The 11,227-nt window shown below is 42.2% G+C and overlaps 1 protein-coding gene across 1 annotated transcript in view; it reads left to right on the top strand.

Annotated features, from left to right (window-relative positions):
* The first annotated feature begins 3,728 nt into the window (after nucleotides 1–3,728).
* Nucleotides 3,729–11,227, top strand: part of KPTN (kaptin, actin binding protein) — a 36,031-nt gene continuing 28,532 nt past the window's right edge. The window contains exons 1-2 of the mRNA XM_085896185.1: nucleotides 3,729–4,011; nucleotides 7,820–7,902. Coding sequence (XP_085752311.1) covers nucleotides 3,795–4,011; nucleotides 7,820–7,902 — 300 coding nt within the window. The 5' untranslated portion in view covers nucleotides 3,729–3,794. The remainder of the gene's footprint in view (nucleotides 4,012–7,819; nucleotides 7,903–11,227) is intronic.

Here is an 11,227-nt window from a genome sequence, read left to right as displayed (position 1 = left end):
ATTGTCTTTTTTTGTCAAATTGTCAATTGTTAAATTGTCAAATATTTTTTTTTCATATATTAAAAAATTCATATTCTGTCATAATTGGGAAGTTATTTGATGTCATGGTCGTGAATTTATTTGTCATATTTAGGTCGTGAAACTCCCTAGTTCCAGGATCACTGCTCACCTCCACCCATTGTTCTTCCTTTTCCCGCCCACGTCCTGTTTTTGTGTGTTTTGTGTCTTGTTTTTTTTTGTCTGTTACGTCCTGATGCGTTCCAGTGGACTAGCTCTTCCACGAGCCTCGACTGCATACAAAAAAAGCTGCACAATTGGTGTTGTTTTTGTCTGCTGTTGAGATTCCCAGGATTTAAATGTGTGCGGTAGATATATTTTAAATTATCTACAATGCCATGTATTCGACTCGAATCATATTGTGTAAAAATCCTGGCATTTCCAAACCACAAAAGAATAAAATAGCACGAAAATGAGGAAGAAAAAAAAAAGAAACGGCAACACGAACATCCCTTCTAAAAAACGAGGAAGTTTCAAAATTCCAACTGAAATTATATTTGCTCTTACCGTTTGCAGACTGATAAAGTTTGTACTCAGTTGAAGCGCAATGTTTGTAAGAACATTCACTTTGTAGACATCACACCGAGAGACAAAAGTGCCATATATTTACCATGTACATGCCTGGTGTTGGCTTAATGGATAGGGTGGTGTGCTTGGGATCCTGGGATCCTGAGTTCAAATCCCACTCGGCTGTTGAATTAATACAAGGTGGGGTTGACTCTGCCTGTCATCCTTCTGAGGTCGGCAAAAATGAGTGCCAGCATGCTGGTATACTGTGTCGGAGTGGTGACCTGTCCAGGACTGTGTCCAATAGCCAAGGCGACTGCTTAGGCAGCACCAACGCTCTGCATACAGTATGGTCCCAATGGAATGGATGGTTAGCATGTCTGCAAGTATGGAATTATTTTGACCCACTCGTATGTGGTGTGTATATGTTTTCGTGTGTGCGTATAAAATATTATCAGTTTTTCAAGGGTTCTTTATATGATTACCCTGTGTAAGCGAAGCGAAAAGTGCGGCTAAGCAATCGGTACATGTCCATCTGTCGGTCTTGAAAGTTTATGACCGAGGAACGACTTATTTGAATTGAATGTTATATTTTGAACATGAATACGAAGACAGATTTCTCGTTTCACAGTACTTTGGTGTTGAATTTGTCCCTATCGCATGTGCGCAGAGAGGAGTGAGATGATGTTTTTTTTTTACTCTGTCTGCCTGTCTGGCAGGTATTTACTTTCTTCTCCATTACGTATTTTAGGGGTCAACCATGCCTACCAATGGTTCCCTGGTTATCTTATCCAGCCGCTACCAAGTGAGCGCCCAGGGGTATTGCCCCTATGTTTAAATGTTATCACCCAGTTTTATGCAGAACATGGCGGTTAGAAAGAAGATGTTACTGCTTGGGTGCATTTTATCACCCCTGTAACGCCTTGGTATGCTGCCTACCCTCCTCTTGTGCTGCCTTCTCTCCCACTCCCCTGACACTTCCTTCCCCTCCCCTCACGCTTCCTTCTCATTCCCTCCCATCACACTGCCTCCCCTTGTCACCCCGTCATGGGGTAAGCCCACGGTCAACCACGGTGTGACTTCATCATTGGGTAAGCCCACCAGCATCCAAGATGTTGCTCCGTCTTGTCATGGGATAAGGTCGCCTCCACCCACGGTGTCGCTCCATAATGGGGGTGGTGATCAGATTCAGGAAATATTTGATAGAGATGTTTCAAGTAATTAAGGGTATATATAAAATAAGTGTAGATTAATTATTCAGCAGTGGATTAATTATTAATTCATACTCCCACCCCTCCCTCTCACACCCCCCCTCCCACACCCCCTCTCCTATCCCTCTCTCTCTCTCTCTCTCTCTCTCTCTCTCTCTCTCTCTCTCTCTCTCTCTCTCTCTCTCGTCCCCACTCGCACCCCCTCTCTCTCCCCCTTTCTTGCCCCCTCTCTTGCCCCCTCTCTCCCCCTAGTCTCGCCCTTCCTCTCTCCCACCTCCTCTCTCGCCCCTCTCTCTCGCCCCCACTCTCATCCCCCCCTCTCCCGTCCCCCTCTCTCGCAGATATTGGTCGACAGATAAATGGCCGTAACTAGGGAACCGCTCGTCCGATTAATATCAAACTTCTAAAAGGCACATCCGCAGGTCCCCGTCAATATTCCTGGCAAGTTTCAATCAGATCGGACCGGTGGTCGTCGAGAAACGGCGGTCGCAGACAGACAGACAAACAGACAGACAAACAGACAGACAAACAGACAGACACACAGAGATTGCTGGAATTATAGATATATACTGTATGCATTGCACATATACTGTATGTATTGTACATATACTGCATGTATTGTACATATCTTGTACGTATTGTACATTTACTGTATGCATTGCACATATACTGTATGCATTGCACATATACTGTATGTATTGTACATATACTGCATGTATTGTACATATCTTGTACGTATTGTACATTTACTGTATGCATTGCACATATACTGTATGTATTAACATATACTGTATGTATTGTACATATATCGTATGTACTGTACATTCACTGTATGTACTGTATGTTTACTTATGTACTGTACATATACTGTATGTATTGTACATATCTTTGACGTATTGTACATATACTGTATGCATTGCACATATACTGTATGTATTGTACATATACTTTATGTATTGTACATATCTTGTACGTATTGTACATTTACTGTATGCATTGCACATATACTGTATGTATTAACATATACTCTATCTATTGTACATATATTGTATTCACTGTTTGTACTATATATGTATTGTACATATATAGTACATACAGTAAATTACATTTACTGTATGTACTGTACATATACTGTATGTATTGTACATATCTTGTATGTATTGTACATATACTGTATTCATTGCACATACACTGTATGTATTGTAGATATACTGTATGTACTGTACATATACTGTATGTATTGTACATATACTGTACGAATTGTACATATATTGTATGTATTGTACATATACTGTACGTATTGTACATTTGCTGTATATACTCTACATATACTGTACGTCGTGTACATATGTTGTACGTATTGTACATTTACTGTATGTACTGTACACATACTGTACGTATTGTCCATATACTGTACGTATTGTACATATATTGTACGTATTGTACATATCTTGTACCTATTGTACATATCTTGTACGTATTGTACATATACTGTGTGTATTGTACATATATTGTACGTATTGTACATATACTGTGTGTATTGTACATATCTTGTACGTATTGTACATATACTGTGTGTATTGTACATATATTGTACGTATTGTACATATACTGTGTGTATTGTACATATCTTGTACGTATTGTACATATACTGTATGTAGTAAACTGCACAGAATCGTTTTTTCGTTCCTCTTTTCAACTTGCGATGCGTTCCATGACCAATCAGCTTGCTCTCGCTTGCCAAGCCAACCGTTTGTTTGGAGCGCTTGCTTGAGTGATTAAAATCAAGCGAGCCGCTCGGCGAGCCCTCTTTTTCTCTGCACTGAACCCCAAATCGAGTTCATATACTGTGTGTATTGTAGATTATTGGATTTTGGGATTGAAGTTGTCTGCGCATGCGCGGAATAAAGATTTTGTTGTTGTTGTTGTTGTTGTTGTTGTTGTTGTTGTTCATGTCCACGCGCTGGTGTCGTCATTTCCGGGCAGGTTGTTTTTGGGCGATTGTGCCGCTTCCAGGCGATGGATCCTCAGCCGTCGTGCCCGTTCATCGAGGACAATTACGTGCGGCTCACGTCGCAGAGTAACGTGTTCGGACTCGCTCCGATCGAGCGAATGGACGGCAAGGCCGAAGTGCTTGTGGTGACCCTCAAAGGGAATGTGATCGGAGTTGGTTACGGACGGAGCTCAGGGCGGCTGCGAGGGGTGGCGAGGCAACTCCCTTTTACTTACATCCCCGGTCAGATTCGCACCAGAAACATCGTGTTTTGTAACTTCGGACACGAAACTTGGCGGAATGGAAGGTGCTGATCAGATTCAGGAAACTGTTGATACTTGTATTGATTGGGCAGAAGATTGGAGGATGTAATTTAACCTGAACAAGTGTAAGGTGTTGGGGATGGGAATGAACAATGGAAATGGAGATGACAGGATGCGAGGGGTAATTTTGGAGCGTGTCACACAGGAGAAGGAAAGGAAAGGAAAGGAAAGGAAAGGAAAGGTTGTGGCAGCAGAAACAGTAGATAAGTGTAAATTACAATGAGATAGGTACCTGGAAGTTATGGAGATAGAGGGGTATGGGGATGTTGGCAGGACTTTTAGGTAGCTTGAGCATTGACGGGTGATTGTGTACGGGGTGCTGTTGGTGGGGGTCTTGTCAAGGGGGGTTGTGTGCTTGATGTGTGTTTTTTTTTTTTTTTACCCAAGACCGTCGCTGGTCCCTTCCCTGGAAAGGAAAACAAAAACATTTTACATTTCTCTTGTTTTGGTCTGGTGTTGATGTGGCACAGGCATGATGTACCGAATGGCCTTCACCTTCATCTAGTGTGTGTGTGTGTGTGTGTGTGTGTGTGTGTGTGTGTGTGTGTGTGTGTGTGTGTGTGTGTGTGTGTGTGTGTGTGTGTGTGTGTGTGTGTGTGTGTGTGTGTGCGTGCGTGCGTGCGTGCGTGCGTGCGTGCGTGCGTGCGTGCGTGCGTGCGTGCGCGCATGTCATGTTCCTTTGCTGTTTGCTATGAACTTATGGACATCCTCACTATCATTCACGGACCGGTGTTTGTGTGTTTGTTTGTTACGCTGCTCCTCCTACAGTTCTGGCCCACATCCAGATGTGTTACAGAGGGTCAGCATGACCCCAATTAATGCAAAGGGGTGTTTTTATCTTTGGAGGGGGACGGAGACGCAAATTCTCGATGTAAATGTGTTTCGTGTAGCGCCGCCTCCAGGTGGGAGAGGGTATTACAAGTCTTCATCATTTACTCTACAGTATTCCGCTCCCCACGTTTTCCAGTGCAGTGAGGTGTTTTGAATTATAAGCAGTAGGTATGTTTTTGCTTCATGCACGTAACCTGGGTTTAAATTTTCTTTTTTTGTAACCTATATAGAGCTGTTGGTTACCTACAAAAATACACCGCCCAAATAAAGGTATGCGTCAGAAGAACATGTTGCATGCCTCGAACAAGATCACCTGTAAGGGCGAGTGCTCTGCTGGTATATAAATATATATATATATATATATATATATATATATATGTATATATATATATATATATATATATATATATATATATATATATATATATATATATATATATATATATATATATACACACACACATTGTGGTTATATTGCTTGGATAATTCCAATTTCACAACCGCCTCCCCCTAAAGGAAGAAAATGTCAAGATGAGTGAAATTTATATATATATATATATATATATATATATATATATATATATATATATATATATATATATATATATATATATATATATATATTTTTCAAAACTTGATGGAATCAAACCAAACTTGCATAGACACAACTTTAGGGTGCCCTCATTAATCCCTGAAAGTTTCAGCTTCCTCGATCAAATCCTCTCGGAGGAGTAGATGACACAAACTCTCCATATATACCGTACTTTCCCGCCATTACATATAGATTATTATCTCCAAACTTTTTGAAAAAAAAAAAACGGGTGGGGAGTGAGGATATTGTAATCATCTCCATCTGTCTGTCTGTCCATCCATCGTTCACACTATTTCCGAAATGGTTTGGCAGAAATTCACCAAACCTGGTCGTTATGATCGCCACATAGCACGAAGGTGCAGGGAGCAGAATCATTGCCACATAGCAAGAAGGTGCAAGGAGCAGGATCATTTTTTGGACCCGCCCGCTGAGGCAGTCAAAAGGTCAGATACCGAAAAATTCTGTTGCGGGCACATTTCAAAATACATCTTTAATGAAACGCATATGCGATCAACATTGGGAGACGCATGAAATATGTAACGATTTTTGGGGATTTGACCTCTGGTTCATTCCACAGGGGGTAGAGACTGGAGGTCACAGGTGTCTAAAAGGGAAATAAATTTTAACTCAAAAATTTGATACTTTTGTCAATCCTCTTGGAAGTTTTTGCCATCTTTCAGCTTTATTTTGTGTAGGATTGTGTAGGATATTTGCGATGGCACGCCATCGACTTCGCTCCATTTAGACATTGTCAAACGTGGGAACACACCGCGTGTAATAATAATCCACAGTAGCAAATTGTACAGGACTACAGGTTAAAACCTTATAATTTGATCCCAAACCTGGCTGGTTTGAGCCAAGTTACAGATTTAGTGTAATTATGCTGTATTGGGGAAGGGTCAGAGAAAGGGCATGACCTTAAAAAAGACCTTGTCATCTTGGCAAGGTTTTTTTTTTTGTGTACTTTCTGCAAAATTTAGTCTTGTTGAAGATCAACGAGACAGAGGATAAAAGGAAATGTAGTGGGATAATATATATACATATATATATACATATATATATATATATATATATATATATATATATATATATATATATATATATATATATAACAGGGGGATAATCAACCAGGAAGGGAGATGTAAGGGAAAGAAATGCAGCAACCTGCAATTGTATGAGGAGAGGTAGGGGAAGGTTAATGGGAAGAGAAAAGGTTGCAGGTATGGATGGAGGATAACCTAATATTGTGATCCACTGGCAATTTAATGCCCTAAAGGTGGTGAGACATTGGGACTAAACAAATTGAGGAAGGAGGTTTCACAAGTTGGAGAACAGATGAACAAAGGAGTAAAGGTTAGCAGTAAGCCTAACATTTGAGAGTTTCATAAAGATGAGGTTTCTGGAAGAACTCGTGTGTCCTGGAGGGATGAAAGAACAGAGGGAGCAACAGAGGCTCTCGGAATTTGAGACGCCACCTATCTGTCTGTGATGAGTATTTTTGCAAAATGGTGATAGTCTACTGTATAATGATTAGGAGTCGGCACAAGGTTTGCCATGAGCAGATTGTTTGGCTCATTAATTGTCAATGGGTTATCACTGGTTTGAAGATGAAGGTCGGGAAGTAGAGTGTATTTGCAATACGAGGTGAATTGTTGGAGTTGGTTATAATTCCACCATTTTCTCTCCTTCCTAATATGTAGATCGTTGGCTCCACGATGATGTATTTTATAGATAAGCAGAGTATCTTCCCGACAGGTGATCTTGGTCCAAGCATGCAACATGTTCTTCTGACGCATGCCTTTTATTTGAGCGGTGTATAGGCAATTGACAGCTCTGTATCGGCAAAAAAGAGACAACCCGCGGTATGTGCATGAATCAAAAACATACCTCATCCTTATAATTCAAAACACCTCGCGACACTGGAAAACGTGGGGACAGGAATACTGTACTGTAAATGGTGGAGACTTGTAATACCCTCCCTCACCTGGAGGAGGCACGACATGATACACATCTACATAGAGAATTTGCATCCCCCTCTCATCCTCATTCCCCCAAGGCCACCGGCAGAGATAAAAACACCCCTATACATTAAATGGGGTTATGCTGATCCTCTGTAGCAAGTATGGATGGAATCGGGCCAGAACTTTAGGAGGAGTAGCCCGACAAACAAACTCATAAACAAACAAACAAACACACAAACACGGGTTCGTGAATTATAGTAACAATAACTTTGTATGTGGTTTGTTCCTTTCCCTAACCGAAACTTGCAACCTACTCTTTATATCCCACTCATACTCCCTTTTAGTTGATGCAGAGATTGTGTCCATTGATGCTTTCAACAAGCTGGATCCACAACAGGGCCTCGTCGTGGGCATTGCCTTCGTAAAGGTCTGGACATCACTTCATTTCTTAATGAAGGACAAGTGGTCATTTATCATGAAGGTTGTGGTTTAACTTGTAAGGCTATGATCCAATCACTAAACTGTGGTCATAGTTCATATTTGGCCGAGTAAATCCAGTTTGCTTAAGGCCCAGTCACACCTTGACGTTTTAGCCAGCAATGGCAACGTATTAAAATGTATGTAAAACGCTGGCTTACGTTGAACTTTTGATGTTTTCTTTTTAAAGATTCGGACGTATTCATAACGACTTGGTCTTATGCACAACATATTAGTAACGGACACAGAACGTTTCGTTGTGTTATAGATAACTTATACCAACGAATGCTGAACCTGTTGTCGGCCTTCACAACCTATGCCCAACGATAGTCTAACTTAGGCAGAGCGCGCTGCACGCATCGCCGACGATGATGTGGCGTAGGTTATGAAAAGGCTGCCGCACAACGATTCGAATAATAACCGCCGCAGAAATGGAAGTGTCAACATCGCAGTCACACCTTGGTGATCTTGCCAGCGTATGCCGACCTGTGAAAAATGCGTCTAAAACGCTGGCGCACGTCGAATACGGTATGGCTAAGTTTGGTATGCGTGAATAGAATGCCAAAGTACGCGATCATACGTCGTAGTAAGTAGAGTACGTCTTGTAATTTTAAACATGTTGAAAATTTTACGACGTACTTGCCGTATGACACACGCTCCGCATGCGATAGGAATAAGTTGTACGCACGATATGCGATCGTTGACACACGTCGACACACGTTACTTGTAAGGTTCTCATAAGTCGAAACACGTCAAGGTAATGGTTAGCGTCAGTGTTCCAGACTCCCGGTTTTTTTTTGTTTTTATTTTTTTTCTTCGGTATGACGGTGTTCAGTGTACAGTGTGGTTATGATTTAAATCGTTGAGTGGCAGCCTATTAATTATATTATATTATAACCGCACGAGAAATCGAAGTGTCAAAATTACCATCATACCGAAGGAAGGAAGAAAAAATAAAATAAAACCAGGAAGTCTGGAACACTGACGCTAACCATTATATTGATGTGTTTCGACTTATGAGCACCTTACAAGTAACGTGTCGATGTGTGTCACCGATCGCGAAACGTGAGTCCAACACGTTACTCATAGGTTAGAAATAAGTTTCGGGTACGCTAAACATTACCTCGACGTGTTTCGACTCGTGAGTAACTTACAAGTAACGTGTGTCGACGTGTGTCAACGATCGCGAAACGTGAGTCCAACACGTTACTCATAGGTTAGAAATAAGTTTCGGGTACGCTTAACATTACCTCGACGTGTTTCGACTCATGAGTAACTTACAAGTAACGTGTGTCGACGTGTGTCAACGATCGCGTAATGTGCCTACAATTTATGGCCAGCGTTATGCGGAACGTGTGAGTCATACGCTGGCATAAGTCTTAAAATTTCAAGCATGGAAAAGTTGAGGACAACCGAAAAGTACAACGTTTAAAGCCAGCGTACTACGACGTATGGCAGTGTTTTTCAGCATGCTCTCAATGTTATCAAAACTTACCCATAACGTATTCGACATGTACCAGCGTTTTAGACAAATTTTCAAAAAATCGGCATAAGCTGGCTAAAACGTCAAGGTGTGACTGGGCCTTTAACGATTCCATTCGGCTCATGTAGCCAACAAAACTTTGTTTGTTGACAAATTGGGTTATGTTTCTGTTCATTTTGAAATGAACATTTATGTTCATCAAATTCATTGAAATTTTCATCTGCTGCCTAGTTGTGATGAAGTTTTACCTTTTCCTCAGGAAAAATACAGCATTTTCAAAGTTTTTGCCAAAGCAAGTCTCCAAATTTCAAGTATCTCAAGAGAGCGATGCTCATGACGTCGCAAGTATAAATGGTGCTGGCTTTCAATCACAATTTGACACCTGGGGGTATAGACCCCGTATATATGTGTGTGTATATACATATATATATATATATATATATATATATATATATATATATATATATACATATATATATATATACATATGTGTAATCTATGAAAGCCTGGTGTTGGCGCAGTGGTGAGGGCAGTGGCTTGGGATCCAAAAGGTCCTGAGTTCAAGCCCCGTTGGGCCGCTGAATTAATACACCAGGGGGTTGACTCAGCCTGTCATCCTTCCGAGGTCGGCGAAGTGAGTACCAGTGTACTGGGCCAATGTATACCCCGGTTAAAATAGGTGTACCATATCCCTGTGTCGTAAGAGGTGACCAGGGTTGCGTCAGGAAGGGCATCCGGCGTAAAACATGCGCCAAATCACAATGCGGATCATACCGATGATCCGCTGTGGCGACCCCTAACGGGAGCACCCGAAAGAAGAAGAAGAAGAAGAAGACATATGTGTAATCTCTGAGGCAAATGCTGTCTGTCTGTTTCACCCTGAAACACAGAAATGCTCCTTTCAGAGAAAAAAATATTGAGTAAAAGTTGCTTCACATTAATCCAAAGAAATAATTTTTAAAATTGGACAAAAAAAAATGAACCAGGGTGGTGTATAGGCAACTGGAAGTACGTATCGGAAGACCAACTGCCTCAATCACTCTCTCTCTCTCTCTCGCGCACTCTCTCGCTCTCACTCTCACTCTCTCTCCCTCTCACTCTCACACTCTCTCACGCACTCACACTCTCTCGCGCACTCTCACACTCTCTCGCGCACTCTCACACTCTCTCGCGCACTCTCACACTCTCTCGCGCACTCTCACACTCTCTCGCGCACTCTCACACTCTCTCGCGCACTCTCACACTCTCTCGCGCACTCTCACACTCTCTCGCGCATTCTCACACTCTCTCGCGCACTCTCACACTCTCTCGCGCACTCTCACACTCTCTCGCGCACTCTCACACTCTCTCGCGCACTCTCACACTCTCTCGCGCACTCTCACACTCTCTCGTGCACTCTCACACTCTCTCGCGCACTCTCACACTCTCTCACGCACTCTCACACTCTCACACTCTCACTTTCACACTCTCTCTCACTCTCCCACACTCTGTCTCACTCTCGCACTCTGTCTCACTCTCGCACTCTGTCTCACTCTCGCACTCTGTCTCACTCTCGCACTCTGTCTCACTCTCGCACTCTGTCTCACTCTCGCACTCTGTCTCACTCTCGCACTCTGTCTCACTCTCGCGCTCTCTCTCACTCTCGCGCTCTCTCTCACTCTCGCGCTCTCTCTCACTCTCGCGCTCTCTCTCACTCTCGTGCACTCTCTCACTCTCACACTCTCTCGCACACTCTCTCACTTTCACACTCTCTCACACTCTCTCACACTCTGTCTCACTCTCAGACTTTCTC

The sequence above is a fragment of the Eptatretus burgeri genome, chromosome 9 (assembly GCF_056783735.1).
Source record: "Eptatretus burgeri isolate ZD-2024b chromosome 9, Ebu_testis_v1, whole genome shotgun sequence".
Lineage (NCBI taxonomy): Eukaryota > Metazoa > Chordata > Myxini > Myxiniformes > Myxinidae > Eptatretus > Eptatretus burgeri.
This window is presented reverse-complemented; position numbering and strand designations above follow the sequence as displayed.